The sequence below is a fragment of the Chiloscyllium plagiosum genome, unplaced genomic scaffold (genome assembly GCF_037043375.1).
Source record: "Chiloscyllium plagiosum isolate Xiang-an unplaced genomic scaffold, Cpla_swu_hap1 HiC_scaffold_34, whole genome shotgun sequence".
Taxonomy (NCBI): Eukaryota; Metazoa; Chordata; class Chondrichthyes; order Orectolobiformes; family Hemiscylliidae; genus Chiloscyllium; species Chiloscyllium plagiosum.
Genome location: NW_028270172.1, coordinates 9,292,454 through 9,313,924, shown reverse-complemented (window position 1 = coordinate 9,313,924; position 21,471 = coordinate 9,292,454). Strand labels below are relative to the sequence as shown.

General features: G+C 38.4%; 1 protein-coding gene and 1 long non-coding RNA gene across 8 annotated transcripts in view; one reads left to right on the top strand and one right to left on the bottom strand.

Moving 5' to 3' along the window:
* The window catches only part of relch (RAB11 binding and LisH domain, coiled-coil and HEAT repeat containing), a 91,682-nt gene that overhangs the window by 45,993 nt on the left and 24,218 nt on the right, over positions 1 to 21,471 (bottom strand). For 4 of the 7 annotated variants that reach the window (XR_015752805.1, XM_043719605.2, XM_043719607.2 and 1 more), the window contains exons 3-11: positions 17,880 to 17,951; positions 17,718 to 17,782; positions 13,615 to 13,728; positions 12,157 to 12,354; positions 11,169 to 11,260; positions 10,185 to 10,520; positions 6,226 to 6,301; positions 3,597 to 3,692; positions 3,416 to 3,439 (exon numbers count right to left, since the gene is read on the bottom strand). Coding sequence is in view for 6 of the 7 variants with exons in the window: in XM_043719605.2 (XP_043575540.2) it covers positions 3,416 to 3,439; positions 3,597 to 3,692; positions 6,226 to 6,301; positions 10,185 to 10,520; positions 11,169 to 11,260; positions 12,157 to 12,354; positions 13,615 to 13,728; positions 17,718 to 17,782; positions 17,880 to 17,951 (1,073 nt within the window). In the remaining variant the exon portion in view is untranslated. The remainder of the gene's footprint in view (positions 1 to 3,415; positions 3,440 to 3,596; positions 3,693 to 6,225; positions 6,302 to 10,184; positions 10,521 to 11,168; positions 11,261 to 12,156; positions 12,355 to 13,614; positions 13,729 to 17,717; positions 17,783 to 17,879; positions 17,952 to 21,471) is intronic. The other 3 variants (XM_043719608.2, XM_043719609.2, XM_043719610.2) reach the window with 2 other exon arrangements.
* LOC148141119 (uncharacterized) overlaps positions 1 to 21,471 on the top strand; it is a 79,417-nt gene that overhangs the window by 55,238 nt on the left and 2,708 nt on the right. Inside the window, exon 3 of the long non-coding RNA XR_015752806.1 lies at positions 3,615 to 3,703. This is a non-coding gene — a long non-coding RNA (uncharacterized LOC148141119). The remainder of the gene's footprint in view (positions 1 to 3,614; positions 3,704 to 21,471) is intronic.

Below are 21,471 nucleotides of genomic sequence, written 5' to 3'. Positions count from 1 at the left end.
CACCATTTAATAATGATCATGGCTAATCATCCAACTCAGCTCTCTGTTCCCACCTTCTCCCTGTACCTTTTGATCCCTGTAGCTCCTAGAATTATATCAAACACCTTCTTGAAAACATGCAATGTTTACGTGACTTTCTGTGGCAGAGTAGACCACAGGCTCGCCATTCTCTGGGTGAAGAAACTGCTTTCCATTTCAGTCATAAATGGTCTACCTGTATCCTAAAATGATTACCCTTAGTTCTGACTTTCTGGTCATTAAGAACAACCTTCCTACATTTACTTGGTTTGATCCTGTTAGATTTTTATCTATTTCTGTTAGGGCAGCACGGTGGCTCAGTAGTTGGCACTGCTACCTCACAGCATCAGGGTCTCAGATTCAATTCCTGCCTCAGGCAACTGTCGAGTCTGTCACACATGGCAATGCCAGTTTTGCTCAGCAATCCATACTGACACATGGTCACGTGCATTTCTGGTATTTATTATGCTCATGGTGTGGTTAACGAGATGTGATTATTCCTGTTGTGAATTCACAAGAGGCAGCAAGTTGTGGTATCTCACAAGTCTTTCAGGTAATTAATACAAGCACCAGCAACAGACTAGACTGTTGCATTTGCAAAGTATTTAAAATCATTGGCAGGAGCAGAGTGCTGACCTAACTGTGGAGGTACTCAACTTGTACTTACAGGCAATTTATGGTACAAGATCAGTGCCAATAAACCCACGTGACCACAGTCAGAGCAGACTGCGCATACTGTAGAAATGTCAATTGGTGCACTATTCAGCTTCATGCAAAATGTCTGTATGCAAGAATTTACCAGTTAGTGCATAATTCATATCTAATTTGCCATCATTCACTTAAACAAGCACATTAGCTCACAATTTCCCACATTGAACCTGACCCGATTTGGTCCAGATACAAGCACTTTACTCTGTTTACTGTCCACTTCCGCTAATCCCAACATTCCTTTTGTCATCTACAATTTCCATTGATGCCCTGTAACCACAGATCATTTGCACAATCAATACAAATAATGGACTGCTTTGGGACTTTGTTGTTAAAATTCCTCTGTTCCAAAAAAATCTATTAACCACCAATATGTTTGCTCTTTCAACTTCCTATACTGCAACGTTTCCTTTCAAATCAAATACTTGAATTTCATCAACAAGGTTCTCATTTGGCAAAATATCAAATGCCTTTTGAAAATGCATATGTGGCCTATTGCATACCTTTTAACAGTCCACTGCATTATTTTCTCGAAGAGCACTATCCAGATTACCAGACCCAGTGTACTATTTAACAAGGTTTTGGTATGAGATCACAATTCATTTAGTTCTTTCTTTGTAAGCATTGGTTTTAACTTGCAGATCAGTTCCAAAGATTAGACACTGTTGGTGTCAGACTAGTAGGTCTATTATTGCTTGCTTTATCCCCCTCATGCCATGTATACTACCATCCTGTCCTCTGGTGCAACTTTCATATCTAAGAACATTGTGGTTATATCCTCTTCAATTTAATGATTCTCAGCAAGCTATAAGGCATACCATCTGAGTCCAAAGCCTTTTATACTTTAAACCCACCAACATGGTAAGGTTCTTTTAAGCAGTGGTAGTGTCCCTGTCGCTGAGCCAGGAAGCCTCGTTTCAAGACCCATCTGCTCCAGGAGGTGTGCAATAAAATCTCTGAACAGGTTGATTAGAAAATAAATGAAGCCATTCAAGGAAACAAAATAACAGAAAAAAAACCCACCATCATATCATTCAAAACTCACGAGTCATTATTACACTGCTGTTTTTGGGATCTTGCTGTCCTTCCTTCCTCCCTCTCCCTTCCATGGCCACAACTTTGACTGTGCTTAACCTGCTAATTGCTTCACCTCATCGTAAATGCTTTCATTCTCGCTGTAAAATTATTCTCCATGAATGGAGGCAAAACATTAATTTGTCCTCTGCGGTTGCTTCAGTCTTTCCTCAACTTTCTTAGCCCCCTGGTTATCCTGGGAAATTAGGGTTGGTTGCTACAGTCACCACACTACATATATCCTGTGACATGCCAAGCATGTGCCAATTTTACTTTGTTTCCATGTTTATCTTAATAAAGCACAGCCGCACATGAGGGAACACGTGCGGAAAAGTTGTTATCAGTTGTTTATAAATGTCAACACTCCAATTCCTAGGGAAACTGAAAAAACAAACCACCTATTTAGATAACTACTGGTTAATCTACTCCAGCTTCAAAGAGATGCAAGACTTTATCCCCAAATTTTTTGCATCAGGCTGAACACGTAAAACAAAGAGACTAGCTAGAGAAAAAGAAGCATGCTTCGAAACACAAGGTTTAGACCTTTTAACAATAGAGCCACATCCTAACAATTTCAGGGTGTGCATCAGCATTGGTTCACCTTGACCCTAATAGGATTACAGTTTACCTCAAAAATGTATTCCAGAGTGCAAAACTAATCCCAAGATCCTTCTTCAACTCTCAAAATAAGGCCCTCGCTGTCTCTGAACTTGATACCTTCATCCTGAACAATCCCATGGAACGAAGGCTTTGAAGCAGAGGTGTAGGATAATGGGGTCAGAGATTCAGCTTGAAGAGGACACTGCTGTTATCTGTCTATTGTTTGTTAAGAGTGCATGAAAGGGTGATGTATCTGGTGGCAAGGCCACAGAGACAGTGCTGGGGGCTGGACAGGAAAAGTAACACAAAAATACCGTTTGAAGTAAATCAAATGAGATTAAATTTTTACTCTTCAACAGCAAAAGGGGAGGCAATGGCCCAGTGGTATTATCACTAGACTGCGAATCCATAAACTCAGCTAACATTCTGGTTACTGAGAATCAAATTACAAATTCAATAAGGAATCTTGAACTAAGAATTTAATGATGACCATGAAACCATTGTCAATTCAGGGAAGGAAATGGTCATCCTTAACTGGTCTAGGTGACACATGACTCCAGACCTACAGCAATGCGGTTGACTCATAACTGCCCACTGGACAATTAGGGATGGGCAATAAATGCTGACCTAGCCAGAGACACTGAGACCCCATGAGTGAATTGAAAAAACCTACAAGAAAACACTATAAGCGGTTTTACTCCCAACATTGTTAACAATTTCAGTGAATTCTATTTGAAATAACCAAAATCCACACTGTAAATGATGCAAGGTTGACACCATCTACATTAGCTTCCTCACAGTCAGCCTCACACTAAAGTTAAGAGTTTTAGGAGTTAAAGAAATCTACTCACTAAAAAGGCAAAACCCTTAGTGAAATGACCATTATGATATTAATAGAATTAAATGGGTTAACCTGAGGCTTTTAATTCATCAAAGCTGCAGCAAAAAAATATAAAGACTGTAGCAGCAATAATGGAGGAAGTCTGTTGGATACCTTGAGGTCTTCTTAACTCACCTGACAGAGATGTATAACCATTTTCTAGGATCAGAAATGCAAGTACAAGAGTAAGTTTATAACACAGGCTTGCACCAGAATACAGAACAGGAGTGATGTTAATCAAATTGTAAGAGACAAAATGAAAGCATGATAAAATCTTTGTAACTGCACTTATAACAAAATAATTATTTTCTCTTACTTCTCGTTTCGCTAACAGCACGTTCGGCACTATGTGTGGTAGACATCGTCCCAACATCAGCATTACACATTGTTCACTATCTGCGATTCGAGAAACCTGGACAAAAGGTAAATAAACTTTACTTATGCAACTCTTTGCACAGATCTGTTGTTTAAAATTGTGCTTTCATTGCAAATTGGCAAAATAAAATTGAAAATAAAAACACATGGTCAGAGTCATAATTTTCTGAAATGGTGTCACCACCATGATATCACTAACTGACCAGCTTCACTTCATACCCATCAAGAGCTGTGGAATTATCTTTTCAATAAAGTACCCATGGACCTTTCAGATTGTCTATCCATTACTGTACTCAGGTGCAAGTGCAAGGGCTCCTCATGTCTTACTAACTAGTTCAACATGTCCAATGTCTCCTCAGTTTCACAAATTAAATTTTCCCCATTAATAGCAAATTCATCCATACTTCAAAGTGCTCTGTTCGGGTTTGGAAGCTACCTTGTCATTCAAGGGTAGAGGTCTCAAATCATGTACATCATTTTTCCTTGTGAAACTGTGAACAAGGACAAGAACACAGCTTTCATTGGGAGAGTACTGGGTAAATGTTCCCTGAAAACCTTCTTATCCTTCTTGCTCACATTTTGCTTTGAAATGGGAGTAAACATGCAAGATAGGGTCAGCAAGTGCTGCACTGATCTATGTACAGAACATGCTAACCAAAATTCTGAGAGCCTTGCTTGTTTCTTAGCTGTGCAACAGGCATTCAATGCATAATTGGAAAATAAAGAAGATCACAGAATCCCTGCGGTGTGGAAAGAGGCCATTCAGCTCATCGAGTCTCAACAATCCTCTAAAGAGGATCCCATCCAGATCCAGACCCAGCTACCCCCCACCACCACCCTATTCCAGAATCCCACATTTATCACTATCAAATGACATTGACAGGATGCAGAGCTGAGCTGAGACATGGCAGATGGAGTTCAACTTGGATAAATGTGAAGTGACTCATTTTGGAAGGTCGAATTTGAATGCTGAATACAGGGTTAAAGACAGGATTCTTGGCAATGTGGAGGAGCAGCGGGATCTTGGAGTCTACATACATTGATCCCTCAAACTTACCACCCAAGTTGATAGGGTTGTTAAGAAACCGTATGGTGTTTTGGCTTTCGTTAACAGGGGGATTGAGTTCAAGAGCCGTGAGGATTTGCTGTAGCTCTATAAAACCCTAGTTAGACCACACTTGGAATACTGTATTCAGTCCTGATTGCCTCATTATAGGAAGAATGTAGATGCTTTAGAGAGGGTGCAGAAGAGATTTATAAGGATGCTGCCTGGACTGGAGGGCTTGACTTATGAACAGAGGTTGAGCGAGTTTGGGCTTTTCACACTGGAGAGGAGGAAGAGTGATGACTTGATAGAGGTGTATAAGGTACTGAGAGGAATAGATAGAGTAGATAGCCAGGGATTTTCCCCAGGGCAGGAATGGCTGTCATGAGGGGTCATAATTTTAAGGTGACTGGAGGAAGCTATATGGGGAGATGTCAAAGGTAGGTTCTTTACGCAGAAAGTGGTGGGTGCATGGAATGCACTGCCAATGGTGGTAGTAGAATCAGAGATATTAGGGACATTCAAGCGATTGCTAGACAAGCACATGGATGGCATTAAATTGGAGGGGTGTGGAGGTTAGGTTAATTTTAGATTAAAATGTGTTGCTGGAAAAGCGCAGGTCAGGCAGCATCCAGGGAACAGGAGAATCGACGTTTCGGGCATAAGCCCTTCTTCAGGAAGAAGGGCTTATGCCCGAAACGTCGATTCTCCTGTTCCCTGGATGCTGCCTGACCTGCTGCGCTTTTCCAGCAACACATTTTCAGCTCTGATCTCCAGCATCTGCAGACCTCACTTTCTCCTCTAATTTTAGATTAAGGTAAGTGTTCGGCACAACATCGTGGACCGAAGGGCCTGTACCGTGCTGTACTGTTCTATATTGTAATCCACTTAGTCTGTATATGTCTGGACACTATGGGTATTTTGGAATGGCCAATCCATCTAATCTGCACATTATTAGACTGTGGGAGGAAACTGGGACACCCAGTGGAAACCACGCAGACACTGAAAGAATGTGCAAGCACCACCCAGACAGTCGCCCAAGGCTGGAATCTAACCCAGGCCGCTAATGCTGTGAGGCAACACTGCTAACCACTGAGCCATCATGCCACATATAAACAGGAAGTGAAAAATGGAACCCATCTTCCATGCAAGTATTCACTGTATACACTGGTTTGAAGTTATTATCCTTCAAAGGACAGTGTATTTTTATTGTGGCTGCATCAAATATAAGGCTCGGTCCTGAAAATTGGATGCCTCCAATCTCCAACTAAAAGTTACCACAAATCATTAACTATCAATATTAGAAAAATAGAGGCATTTAGCATCCATCGCCCAACTCTGAACTGACAAGTGAACAGTAGGAGTGAAATGGTATAGGACAGTCTCACAAACAGCAAGCTGCAGAAATTAAGATTCACATGACGGCTACTATATTTAACATATTATACAGGGATCTGATTCTAAAGATTCCAGAGAACATGCTTTAGGTCTGCATAAATGCGCAAATTTTGGATCAAGAGTTTACCTCTGCGCCCAAGCGACTGTCAGTTGCCATACGGCAAAAGGACATCAATGCTTGATGAAATGCAGGTGATAACGTCCTGTAAAAAGTATCGAACAAAATTTTAAAATTGGGACTTTTACTGTGTACAATTACAATATGCTTAATAAAACCCATCATAAGCAGTTTAATGGTCAGTTATTCTTGGGTACATCTCACCTTGCTCTTTGCTCATCCCAAGTATAAAAACTTGAAATTAATGTTACAGTTAAACAGCAGTCATGATCATCGAGCTCAGGATGTGAGATAGAGCCAAGTAACTTCCAATGAAAAATCTACTTAATTCTTTGTTTCAGATGGTCTTCATTCCACTAGCGAAGAGGAAAAATCATGTTGCACCACATTGAAAAATTTACTATAAGCCTACATCATCCAAGATTCATGATGTTCACTGACATTTTAAAAATTAATTCATGGGATATGTCACAGCATCAACATTAATAATTTATTTCTAATTGCCAGAATGTGGTGGTGAATGGCCTTCCGGGAATTGCTGCAGTCATGTGGTGAAGGGAAACTGTCTGTGTTTTTAGATAGGGAGCTTCAGGATTGTGTTCCAGTAAAAAGGAATAGCAATAACGCACTAGTTGACGTGAGATTCAGAGCTGAAGTTGGAGGTGGTGGTGTCTTTATTCCATCAGGGAGTAGAGATTCTGGGTTTGAGAGGTACTGTTGAAGCTTTGGCGAGTTGTTGCAATGTGCATCTCGCTGATAGTACACATGGAGCAGTGCTGGGGAATACGGAGGTATAGTGGGCTTCTTCATCTTGGGTGGGGCTGAACTTCACTAGGGGTGTTGGAATTGCGCTTATGCAAATATGTGAAGAATATTCCATCACAGTCCTGAACTGATGTTGACGTGCTGGTGTTGGACTGAGGTGGATATGGTCAGAAGTCACATGGTATAGTCCAACAGGTTTATTTGAAATCACAAGCTTTTGTACTGCTACTCCTACATCTGGTGAAGTCAGCTGATGAAGAGATAGCGTCTCAAAAGCTTGTGATTTCAAATAAACTTGCTGGACCATAACCTGGTGTCAAGTGACTTGTTGAAAATGTGTTGCTGGAAAAGCGCAGCAGGTCAGGCAGCATCCAAGGAGCAGGAGAATCGATGTTTCGGGCATGAAAGAAGGGCTCATGCCCGAAACGTCGATTTTCCTGCTCCTTGGATGCTGCCTGACCTGCTGCGCTTTTCCAGCAACACATTTTCAGCTCTGATCTCCAGCATCTGCAGTCCTCACTTTCTCCTCAAGTGACTTGTTACCTACTCCTGAGATGTGCAGTGTAGACAGTGGACAAGCTTTGAGGACTCAGGAGCTGATACTTAACACCAAATTTCTAATCTCTGCCTTATACTTATAAAATTGATCCAGCTATGTCTGTGGTTACCCTCAGGCTATTGATACAGATGGATTAGCAATCGCGACGTCAAAGGGAGTTGGTTCAATTCTGATTGGTGATGCTCATTATGTGCATTTAAGTGGCAAGTAACATTCATTAGCCCAACTTAGGATGTTGTACAGGTTTAGTTGAATATAGGCACTGAACATTTTATAACTAGAGGAAATGGAACTGAACACTGTGGAGTCATCAGTTAACTTTCTCAACTCCGAATCTACAATGGAGGATAAGATTACCAGTCAGACTTCAGAAAAGTTGAGCTGCCACTGTTCGGAACTACTGCAGCAATGGCTTGGGCTGAGAGGATTAGCTTTCAGTAGCTACAACCAAATTTTCTTTTTGCTCATTTTAGAAAAGACCAAATTCTCTCTCAGCATTGGATTCTAATCCTGTGGCATATAACAATGTTAAAATCAACACAAGCCACAATCAGTATCTCTTGAACTGGATCTTGTTGACAAATGATCATAAGGTTCACTACATTGGTCAAGGGTATGAAGGGACGTCCAAGTAGAATGGGCTTGTACTCATTAGTATTTAAGAAGTAGTCAACTGAATCCAAACATACAAGATCCTTAGAGGGCTCAACAGGGTTGATGCGGAGATGTTGTTTCTTCTCGTGGGGGATTCTAAGACCAGAGTAAGAAGCTGCCCATTTAAGACATGAGATGAACTTCTTTCACTCTGAGGGTAGCCAATCTGCAAATCTTTACCATGGAGGGATGTAGAGGCTGCATGGTTCAAGGCTGAGATAGACAGATTTTGAGTAAGCAAAGGAATCAGGGATATGCAGAAAACGCAGGAAAATGAAGTTGAGGATCATCAGAGCAGACACAAATGGGCTGATTGGCTGATTGGCGACTTCAGCTCTGACATCTTACAGCCTTATGATCAGAAAGATGAAAGAAAAATAAAAAAGGACTTGATTTATATATTCTTTCACAAACTTGGAATGTCCTGAAGTTCCTTAAGCAAATTAAGTATTTTTGGAGGGTCATCACTATTGTAATGTCAGCAATGCAGCAGTCAACTGGTACAACAGCAGTGAAATAAATAATAAGACACTTGTTCGACCTCAGCTGGAGTACTGTGTACAGTTGTGGGCACCACCTATTAGAAGAGATATGATTTCATTGGAGACTGCAGAAGTGATTTACAGGAATGGTTCCAAAATGAGAAACTTTAGTTCTGAGGACAAGATTGGAAGTCTTATGCTTAAGAAGCAAGGGTGATGTTAAAAAAAAATCTCTTTCACAGAGAGTAGTTAGGGTAAAGAATGCACTGCCTGGAAATGTGATGGAGGTGGCTCAATTGAGACAATTAAGAGGGGCATTGGATGATTATTTGGATAGAAATAGTGTATAAGGATATGGAGAGAAAGCAAGAGATTGGCATTTGGTAATGGTGCTTGTTTGAAGAGGCAGGGCAGGCGTGATAGGCCATACAACTTCCAGGCACTGTTTGATAGATGAATCTTGACCAGATGTTCATTGTCCTTCTTTGATTGATGCCATGTAATCTCTTACATCGGACTTAAGGGGCAGGTTGTTATTTTCAAAGGTGACACCTCTAACAGCATAGCACACCTTTAATACTGTGCTGCAAATTCCAACTTAGATTATGTCCTCAAGTCACCGGAATAGGACTTGACCCCTTAATGCTTTGACACAGCAGTAAGTGTGTGACCAGTGAGCCAAGGGAGCAAAAACATTCTACTCCCTACTTACCCCTCCAAACAAAAGAAAAGCAAAACCAAATTCAACACCCCCTCCATTGTAGATTCGGAGTTGAATTCAGCTGTGTTACATTCAGTGATATTTACTACTGACACTTGACAATTTGCGAGTAATGATTTCGCTACAGAATATGAATAAGTGAAAACTTTAAACTGTGAATGGTAATTACTTTTGTATGGACAGTCATCATTGCAATATCCTGAGTATGTATGATTAAACTTTCACTGCTCCCTTAGCTCAACAGTCACACCCCTTGTCCAAAAAAAAAAAATTTCAGTAGTGAAGCATATAACAAATCCCATCAAAGATCTGGAAACCAAATTGCTGACCCACTTGAAGCATTTGAGGATTATAGGACAAGTGCTTGCAATTGCTCAGATCTATTCAGAACCCAGCATATTATGGTTCCTGGGATACCAAATTGTTTACATAATCACTTGCTCTAACTGTGATGAACATGTGTGAAAAGTACTAGATAAATTTGATAATACAGAAAGCGCAGCATGGATGATGATAGCTTTCGCAAGTAGTTCAAAGTTTCTAGTGATGTATTTTACTGATTTTGTAAGAGTCCTTTCCTGATGACAGTGAACAGTAATCCAAAAAGATGCTCAGTGATTAAGCATAACAAGCAGATTAACAGCTTGTCAAAATAGATTTCTTCCAAAATTGGAGATGAGATTAATATACATGAAAGCAAACCAAATAAAAGAGATACATAGCATATTATTCCTATGAATCAGATCAATTGCACGTTATTCCGTTGGCACTTACAACAGCAACTGACCTGTTTGGTTTATCAAACTGTACAGGCTCATGAACTGACTTAGAACAAACTATCGCCGGTTCAGTTTCTTTCTTGTTATTTGTCGTTAGTGTTGTTGCTGTAACTGAAGTGACAGAAGGACAGGTATAATCAGTGATAGTGTCTTTTGGGTAAGTAGTGGAGACCTCCTTCTCTTCGCTACAGCTATTCCTTTCAAAACTCCTGATGTCCAGGTACTCCCCACTATCCACGGGTCGATTCTCAGGCACTTGTTCTGTCATGGCTGGAGAATGCACCATGCTATCAGTGGCGGTAGGCACAGCAGCTAAGCTCTGCCGCTTGAGGGCTTCTATTTCACTGTTAGAATTAAAATAGAATCAATTACTGGCATAATACAAGATTTTTGACATTCTGTTAAAAAGTTTTTAAATTTTGACTGTGTTGTAAAACCGTGACCACGTAATATGCAATTTCCAAAATTTGTCATGCGCAATAACATTTCATGAAAACTGCTATAACGCAATAAGCATTAGTGATAATTGTGCTAGGATCTGTGCAAAATCAAATTCTTGAATCTTAGCATGAACAGATATTTGAGTTCAGCTAACTTTAATACAGGAAAAGAACTGCGTTCAAGTTGGATCAGAAGTTTCATTTTGCCAACTGAGTTAGGTGGAGGTGCAAGGACTTGAAAAATGTTGAACGTGGAGACTAAGTAGACACCATCCGCAGATTAGCACTGCTGCAGTTTCGAATGACTAATGTGGAACACATTTGAATTCTTTCTCAATTAAAATTGAAGCAAGCTTTTAGGATTAAGCACCAAAAATAACTTACAGACCTGCATACAGTGAAAAGAATGGTCAACAAATGAGTGATAAAATCTTCTCTTGTATTAAATCCAGTTTTTGTATTGGAATTTTAAAATGTTCACAGGAGACAGAGGTGAATTTCAGCTAAATTGGACAAAGTGACGACTTCACATTCCTTCACAAACTCACATACCTCTTAAGCTGTCGGATTTGCAATGAAAGGGATATTTTCTCATTGTTTAAGACATGAAGTTGATCTTGCAGCTCTTGCACTATTTTTGTTTGCTGGAGAAAAATATATATTATATTAACATGTAGAAATCAATTTAATACAGCTTTGCAAAGAGATTCTGTAATGCTATTTTAAGCATACCTTTATCCAATATTTAAGTTTAATCTAAATATTTAAATAGGACATTACCTACTCAAGGGTAAGCATCTTCCAATTCACTTCAAAAACTTTATTTCACTGAAATTCCCCAATTAGAACGTGTAATTGGGTTGCTTATTTAGCAATTAGAATGGAGGAGGTGAGAGGGGAAAGATATAAAAGGGACCTACAGGGGAGAGGGTGGTGAGTGCATGGAATGAGCTGCCGGAGGAAGCGATGGAGGATGGCACAATAAAAAGGCATTTGGGCGGGTACATGAATTGGAAGGGTTCAGAGAGATATGGGCCAAATGCTGGAAAATTGGATTAGATTAATTTAGGATATCTGGTCAGCACGGATCAGTTTCCATGCTGTACATGTATAGGACTACAACTAACAGGTAATATCTCTAAATATGAACCAACAGTTCAATGTAAGCCTCTACCTTTGGTGAAAACAGCTAGCTAAGTATACAGCACTGCTTGGACCTGAACCCACCCTGATCTGCTTGATCCCACAAGACATCAGGTGTGGGGGTACCAAAAGAACATTTTCTCATTTTCACAATGCAAGGTAGTACTGAGTATACTTATACATTTATGCAAATTACTGACACAAGGGAAACAATTTACTTTTAAACCTTTCCTAAAATAAAGGCAAACATTTCATTTGACTTAATGTTTATTAAATTGCTACCAGCTTAAACTGTATTTCCAAGCCTCAATCTGCTATCCCAACATGGTAAATGTAAGAAGCAGTGAACTAGTTTCAAAACGTTGACACCGTTCTGTTCAGTTGAAATTTCTCTCACCTCTTCTAACTGCAGTTGCTGTAATATGGCTGATTCTTCGACGCTTGGGAGCTCTTCCAAGTCATCCAGCTCCGCTTGAACAGCCACATCCTTCATTTCTTTTGATGAGGTTGCATGGCTGCCATACTCCCGATACATCTGCAACAGGTCTGGCGGTTTTGGAATGTTTAATCCAACATCATCCCACAACTCAAAATCCTAAACAGATTGAAGAAAAATACTGAAGAATATTTTCCATGGGAGCTTTTCCATCATTATAAATTAAATGCATTACAAAGTATAATATTGATTACACACAAGCGCCTTGTGACAAAATAAGAATTTTTAGGAACTAATCTCACAACTCTACAATAACCAGAGGAAAATGTACATGGTCCTACTTTACTGAACTTTAAAAATGGAGAACCGGTGATGAATCCTCACCTGGATCAGACATCAACTGCAGGGGCTGGGTTCAAGACATTGATTAAATTAAGCACAGACAAAACATTGGCAGGTATTTTAAGCGATCATGTATTTTTCCTTTTCTTGGCGAGTATAAAGTGCAATGGAAGTTAAACTGCTATAACTGGAGCACCAGGAAAGTTCTGTAACTTGAAGATCAAGTGTTACATATTTTGGCTAACTGTGTGTCATGATGCGCTTCCAAAAAGCAACATCAAGTGAATAACAGAATTTTAAAAAGCTGTAGGCGCCAAGAGCAGCAGAATAGAAAACACATCCAGATGTTGCAGCCAGAAAGCATTTACCTCTCCCTCTCTCTCTTCACAAACAGACGTTACAGGGAAAAAAAAGCAAAAGAGCTTAAAAGAAGTAATTCAAATATGAAAAGACTTCTTTTCACTGCCTCCTGAGGGCACCTTTACTATGAAATATTTAATCCTGTCTTTTTGCACATTACCAGATCTGGAATAGTTTTCTTTCCAGAACATGCTGCTCTCAGAATGATGTCTCAAAAATACTCATGAACTTATCCTCTCGGCTAAATTCACATTTTGTCTAATCTATATAGATTGCAATCATACACGATCATTCCATGCAAAAACCATTATTTTCTTCTTGTATATCCCTTCTGCTAGGGGGCATATAAACGACTTCCACAAATTACGACTTATATTTACTATTTCAGATCACCACCCAAACTGATTCTTTATCTTTAGAACGGAGGGCATCACTCCTATTGCACTAATTTCTTTCTTAATTAACAAAAGTACCTCATCACCTTTTCCCAGGTCCCTGTCCTTTCGAAATGCCATGTACACTTGAATATTCAAATAATCAGATTACTTCAAATAATCAGATATAAATGTAGTGGTGATTCTTCCACCAATCATTCTGTTAAGAAATATCATTTAAAGCTTACTGGGAACCTTTATATAAACAAGTGCATTACACATTATAGAAAGTAAAGTGTTCAAATATTAGTTAACGCTTGCTTTTGCATAATTGAAATATTACCTGGTCATCATTTTCATCTGAAAAGGTTATTGAGGTGAGTTTGTAATTAATCTTCAATAAATATTCATTCACGAGGAAATTTAATGCTCTTTTTTCAAGAGGTTTAACAGCTTCCTATATATATATAAAAAAGAAGAAGAGTTTGAGCTCAATAAGGCAAAGCATCTAAGAATATTCTGTGAATGGAAAACATGAAATTCTTTCCACAAAACAGGAGACCCTAAAAGTGCTGGATATAGGTTTGCTTGCTGGCCTGGAAGGTCCGTTTTCAGATGTTTCGCCACCATACTAGGTAACATCTTCAGTGAGCCTCCAGATGAAGCACTGGTGGTGTAGCCTACTTTGGGGTTGGGTTTCCTTGGTTGGTGATGCCATTTCCTATGGTGATGTCATTTCCTGTTCTTTTTCTCAGGGGGTGGTAAATGGGATCCAAGTCAATGTGTTTGTCGATAGCCAGGTTGATGTTCAGGGAAATGACATCACCAACCCAAGGAAACACAAACGTAAATAGAAATTGGGCTACACCACCTGTGCTTCATCCGGAGGCTCACTGATGGTACCTATTATGGTGACGAAATGTCTAAAAATGAACCTTCCAGCTCAGCAAGCAAACCTACACCCTGAACCTCAATCTGAGCTACAAATCTTCTCAAAACTTGCTATCTTAAAAGTGCAGAGTTCATTTCTCAAATTTTCAAGCTAGATGAAAGTAGCTAAACAAACTTCACCATTCTACAGACATTAACCTAAAAATCCTTTATCAGTTATCAAATCCTTTAGCAGTTATCAAAAACCTTAGAAATATAATTTCACATTATGATTTCACACTCATATCACTGGAACATGATTAAAGATAGATGACTCTCTTTTCCAAAACAGTAGACTCATAACAATATTGATTTGTTTATATAAGGATTTTAAAAATTATTCAAGGGATATGGGTACTTATTGCCCATCCCTAGCGACCCAGAAGGCATCTAGGAGTCAGTCACATTCCTGTGGGTCTGCAGTCATAGGCCAGACCAGGTAAAGATGGCAAGTTTCCTTTCTACAAAGGAATTAGTGAATCAGATAGGTTCCAACAATTGACAATGGTTTTGTGGTCATCATTAGATGCTTAATTCCAGATTTTGTTTTGAAAACCAAATTCAAATCACATCTCCTCCCATGCAGGATTTGAACCCACACCCCCAGAACATTATCTTGATCTCTGGATTAATAGGCTAGCAATAATACCATCACCTCCTAATCACCTGATGTAGCTGCATACTAACTTTTTGTGATTCATCAAATTTTCTCCAGATTGTGGGGTTCTGCAAACTCTCTCCATTGAAATAGAACCTGCTTTTCTGTTCTTTTCGACAAAGTAAATCTAGCAGACTTAGATTCAATACCTTCATATCATTAATATAGATTGTGAATAGTTGAGGCCCCAGCACTGCTCCCTGTGACACTCCATTAGTTACAGCTTGCCAATATAAAAAAGAGCCAATCATCTCTATTCTCTTCCGGTTAGTCAACTAATCCTCTTTTCATGCTAAAATGTTGACCCTCCTGTCCTTGCAACAGGACCTCATATTTTATGCAGTAACCTTTGAAAATGTCTCTGGAAATCCATGGGTTTCCCTTTGTCCATACTGTTTGTTGCATTCCTCAAAGAACTCTAGTAAATTATCAAATGAGATTTGCCTTTCACAAAACCACGTTGACTGTGCCAGATTGTTTTGAAATTTAAGTGTCCGGCTATAACCACCTTAATAAGATTCCAGCATTTTCTCTATGACAGATATCAAGCGAACTGACCTGTAGCTTAAATAAAGCCAAAACTACGGGTGCTGGAACTCAAAACAAAAACAGAAAATGTTGGAGAAACTCAACAGGTCTGGCAGCTTCAGTAGAAAAGAACAGAGTTAATGTTTTGAGTCCAATGACCATTTATCAGTTCTGATGAAGGGTGGCTAGACTCTAAATTATAATTCCTGTTTTTCTAACATTTGGAAAATTAAAACCATGCATCTACTATCTCAGTAGCAACTTCTTTTATGTTAAGATGCAGGCCATCAGGTCCTAGTGAGTCGACAGCCTTCAGTTCTAGTTTGTTGGTGATTGTAACTGTTCGAAGTCCTTCCCTTCATTTTGTCTTTTGGCTTACAAGAATTTCTGGGATATTTTTATGTCCTCAAGAGTGAAAACAAAATCTGAATGCTTCTACCAATTCGAATTATTACCATTGATAATTCCCCAGGCTCACCTCCTAATCACCTGATGTAGCTGTCTAGCAATAGAGACCAAGACTCACCTTACTTTCTTTGAGAAACATACAACCCTGGCTTCTTTATCTACAACTTTACATATTTTTTGTAAAAATGCACCGTAAATATATTGATTCAATTTTATTTAATCTTGTTTAAGTGGAAGTAAATGGCAAATAATCAAAAAACAAGATTTAGCTCAATAAGGGCTCCGTTTGATTTGGGTTTGATGCAGAATATTAGAACAATTATTGCTCCATTAAGAAATGGAATGTCTCGGACCTTATAGAATCATACTATACAATCGTACAGAACAGAACAAAGGCAGAAGGCCCACTGTGCCTGTGTTGCTTCTTGAAAGATGGACCCAATTAGTCCCATTCCCTCAATACAACTCTACAGTTGTGTAAATATATACTCTTCAATTATTATTGAATTCCCTTTTGAAAGTTACTCTTGTACCCATTTTCACCAATCTGTTAGGCAGTAAATTGCAATCATAATTTGCTGTATAAAAATAATTTCTCCTCATCTACCCCTGGCTCTCTTGCCGATTATCGTAAAGCTGCGTCCTTGGGTTAATGACTCTTCTGCTGGTGGAATATATTACTCATTTACTTATTCAACTTCATCAATTTTGGTCACCTTAAATCTCGTTAATCTCTCTCAGGCCTTACAAATTTAAAATACTACATCCAAAAGTACTATACACATAAAAAACGTTAAAAGGAAAACAAGAACGAGATCAACCCAATAGAAGATGCCATTATAATTTTGAGAATTGAAATTTAACAATCAGAATGAGTGTTTTGGAGATTAGAAAGTGCTCAGTTTGCACCACTGATCATACTCATTGCTTCATCTAATACAGTGCATCGCTTCAAATTTTAGAAAACAGTTCAGATTACACAGATGAAAAGGCAATTTGAAATACAAGTGAACTTCAACAATCAAATCAACATTCTTTTCTTTATGCATTCCAGTTAGATCACAGAAATTTAACATTATTAGAGATGGGTTACTTCTGGAATCCCAAATAACAAGTATGCTAAAATGTTGACCCCCCCACCCCTTCTTACATCAGGACTTCTTATTTTGCGCAGTGACCTTTGCAAATGCCAGCAAAGGAGAAGAAAGGCAACAGTGCTTTCTAGGAATCAAGGAGAAAAAGTTTAATTTACAATTCAGTGACAAGAATCTTGATGCTTAGACTTTTTGAGAACTAACTGAACACAGCAAGGAAACGTATGAGGAAAATCTGTAGAGTGACAGACTGTATGTGGGAATCAGACTTGTGGGAAAAATAACTTGTCCACAACTAAAAATGTTTGGCACATCCTTATTCTTGCTATTGGCCTTTCGGTGATGTGGCAAAAATCAACAGTAGACTCTACATTAGCAAATATTGTTGGGAATTGCAATGTGCCAAATCATGGAAGCTGGTAAGGTACCATTACCTCAGTTAATTGCAACTCAACAGAATGTAATGTTAGGGCAGTTAATTATAATTAGAGACACAAAATATCGAGGATAACTGAGAAAAGACAATGTTGGTATGAATGGACACTACATAACTCTGTATGCAACCAAGAAAATTTAGGAATTTATCATAGGATAGGCAAAGCATATTTCAACAATATGTTCTCAGACACAAACAATTCACTTGAAAGGAGCATGGATCAATGCTCTCTTATTAACCCCACCAATTAAGAACACCTTTATGCCAAACACAACAAATCTAGGTATTCAAACACTAAAAAAACTGATCCAAGAAAGTATTTTGCTTCCTCTGGTAGTATCAAGCTTTCCAATAAAATAAAACTCATTTGCTTTGCCCCCACAAAATCTTACCTGAATTTCAGGGCTGGATTTATAATTTTTCCGTTCCTGTAAAGGAACATCATTCTCTGTGAAGGCTGAAAAAGCAAAAGTAGATTAACACGAATGTTAAATGTTCTAGGTTTGATTATGCATTATGAAAGCAGAAAGAGAAGAAAGTATAATGTACACCACCTGCAGCTTGTGTCAGGTTGGCACGAAGGGACTGAATGGTCTCCTTGGCTTTCCGTAGTTCAAATTCCAGGACTGGACAGGGATTGTATTAAACACACAGAGGAATCCAACCAAGAAAAAGGGAAAATAAAAACAAGGATGGGTGTGAAAATAAAAGAAAAAACAGTTTTGAAAACAGAACGCATGCAACTTATGGAATCTTGTGAATACATGCAGCAGAGTTTGCTTCAGAACAGCTTGGTGAAATTTTTTCCATACTTTCATATACTTAATGCAATTTATCCAAATCTTAAAATTTGTTTCTAAGAGGAAAAGGAGCTTCTTAATGAAAACAGTAAAATGATATCACGGAGAAAAAAATTTATCCTGGTTAAATTGCACAAAAAATATATTGAAGCCTCAAGTAGTGTAGTTATACTTAATCCCTATAGCAACTACTGGCAAATAATACAAAAGTTACAGGGAATTATCAAGTTAAGCTGACAAAAGGAAAAAGATGCAATGAAAGCTGAGCAAGATATTCCAATTTGAGTTAAAGTACATTAGAGATAATCCCAGTAGGTATAACTACAGCAGCAACTGCAAAAGTAAAAAAATGCTAAACGAGGGTTTCTTTATAACAATCCTAAAGGAAAGGTGAACCCACGCAACATGACAGGAAAACATTTCACAATAAGCCTTTTCATTTGGAGAACACAAGACCCTATGCATAATTACCACCAGTAAATAGATATTATGAAATTTAGAGTACAAATGTGATGACACGGTCTCACGCTTTCTTGTACTCAACAGGCTCTGTATATCCATAGCACTGGTACTAGTTCCAGTGTCATTTATTTTATACAATGCGGTGCAGTGTTCTGGAGACTCTGCAGTTTTCTCAAATTTTCTAATAACTAAAACCTTCAATAACAAGCAGGAACAATTTTGGATGGGTAATTTCACCGGCTGGAATGCTAAAAGTAGATTGAATAATCCTCTCCTGCTGTTGTCCCCTGTAGCACACTGGTGAGCATAGCAGTTCAAGGAAGGTAGGCATGACTAACAAATCTTGTGGACATACTGTGCCACCATTCCAAATATACATTTTTAAACTTCTAGTCTAAGCTTGCACTTTGTCAAGAAAATGACCAGGCTGATTTTCAGTTTTAGTTGTATGGGCTTGTTCCATTTTTGGAACCAGACAATGGAAGCTCAGTGTTTTCAAACTTAGTCCCAGTTAGCTTCTGCTGAAGTTTTTGCACTTCCATTGTTGGTTTTGGATCTAACAGATTGCAATTAGCTGCATACTGGTTAAGGTACAATGGTACTGCTTGCATCCTTATTATGGCATTATCAAGATAGATTTTGTAGCTGACACCTCCCATTCCACCAACTTAGACAATACATTATCTTCTGAAAGGCTTGTCTGGCAATAAGTTGCCAAGTACCATTCACTCACGAGTAGGACAAGAACATAGTGCAATTGAACAAGGTATGATCATACTCCATTTTGTAACACATTCTCATCAAGGATAAGACTGCATATTTTCAAATTGCCAAGAAAACCCAAATTTAGCCTTGTCACAAGATACTATCTTGTATACGCAAAACTGTGAGCTCTACTCTTTCAGTATGACACATACTTATGTTTCCAGCCATGATGAGGAAGATGTATCTTACAATTTACAGCTTCACGAGAAACAGTGAATGGGAGACCTCAGGTTGGAGGTCATTTTTCATTGAATTTATAATTTTCAACTGTCATATTAAATGGTTTACAATTTAATACAAATATCTTATTGTTGGACAAAAAACAACCTTTATACAAGTCACTGTGTGACAATGAATTCTTTGTGGGTTTTAATTAAATGATAATTTTCAAATAGATAGTAGCTGCTGATATACCAGCTCGAAGCTCACTGATTACAACAAAGCGCTTAATTCTAGTCACAAACAAAGCAAGACAAAACATCTAATTGTGTCTCCGAGGAAGGGTGGGTGCCAAAGAACAATACTCATGGTAAATTATGGAAAATGTTATGATCCAATTGGCCCAATTGTTTTAATTGCTTTTTAAAATATTACTTTACATTCTTTAGAGTAGTAACCTATTGGAGGTTGAATAATATAGTAATAAATGGGTTTCAGGAAATATGCATTTATCAACTGAAAGTGGATTTGAAATTACCAAAATAGTTCACACAAAAAGAACCTATTTTGCGTTCAGATTAAAGTACAGCAGTCAGCTCCTTAGTAAGTGTAAAGAAACAATTAATTGACATTCATAATTTATACAGTTCAAGTCTTCACAGGTTTTAGTTGAATTTTTTTGAAACCTCCTCAAAGGCCTGTAGCCAAATTCAATTATTGAAACTCCCAATATAGATGAGTTCACCCTGGGGGCTGTGACCACAAAATCAGCTTTAAAAGCAGTACAAAAGTTGGTAAAAACTCAAATTATGCTCAAGATGCTGTAAGCTTTTTGAATGAGGTACACCAACAGGAGATTGATTTTATTTTTAAAAATGTACTTGAGTGAAAACTCCAGACCAAAATACTTAATGGAACAGCAACCTGCATCCCTATGCACAATAGGCAACAGGACCATAATTACACACTACAAAGCTTTTATTTGACTAAAACACTGCAAATACCAGTTAGCATTCATTAGATAGACTGTTCAGATATTTCTTGTTGCACAACAGTTGCCTGAAGATACCTCAATTGCAAGCCCATATAAAGAATGAGAAAAGACAAATCTGCCTGCCACATTTAATACCCAATTATCATAACTATAATGTCAGGAACTTCCATCACACACAAACCCAACTGAAAAGGTTACCATGATATTTTTCCCCACCTCTCCTGCAAAAACAAAAGCAGTATTGTTCATTTCTCTATTGATATTAAACTCCTGTCAACCACAACTGTGTACGTTTAACCGACATCTTATTAAAAGCAAAACAGAAAATCACTGCTGAAACAAAAACACAGTATGGAAAAAAATTCACAGTTTAAAATTGCCACGAATCATAAAATTTCAGTTTGGATCGAAAACAAAATTATCTAATTTGGTCTTGAAATGTGCTGACATAATGTTATGTATGCACAGATCAAGAGCTGATAGAGATACAAGCATGGGCTACATAGTATTCTAATGCATTGTTGATCTGCAAGTACATATGGAATGCAAATAGTGATCGGAGATTTGGAAGATCAAACCTGCTTTGCTGAAAGTTGCTCAGTCTTGGACATTACGTTGTGATCAACCATGTCTTACTTTCTTGCTGTCCCATTCTTGCCAGTCCATCAGAGCAAATGCACTTTGCTAACATCAACTGAAAACTAGTCACGTAATTCACTTTGCAAAAATGGTATTGAGACTGACTGACTTGGAGATACTTGCAGTCACTGTGACCGCTTTTAGAAATTAACATCAGCTTTAATTCAATCCTGCAAACTCTACTGGAGGCAAAGGAGGATCAGAAATTGAGATACATTCTCCACCACTGGCGTGCTTAAGTTGGCTAAATCTGAACTCTAGAATTCCCTCTCTAGATCTCTCTGCTTCTCCTACACCTTTAAGATGTTCCTAAAATGCCATGTTTGA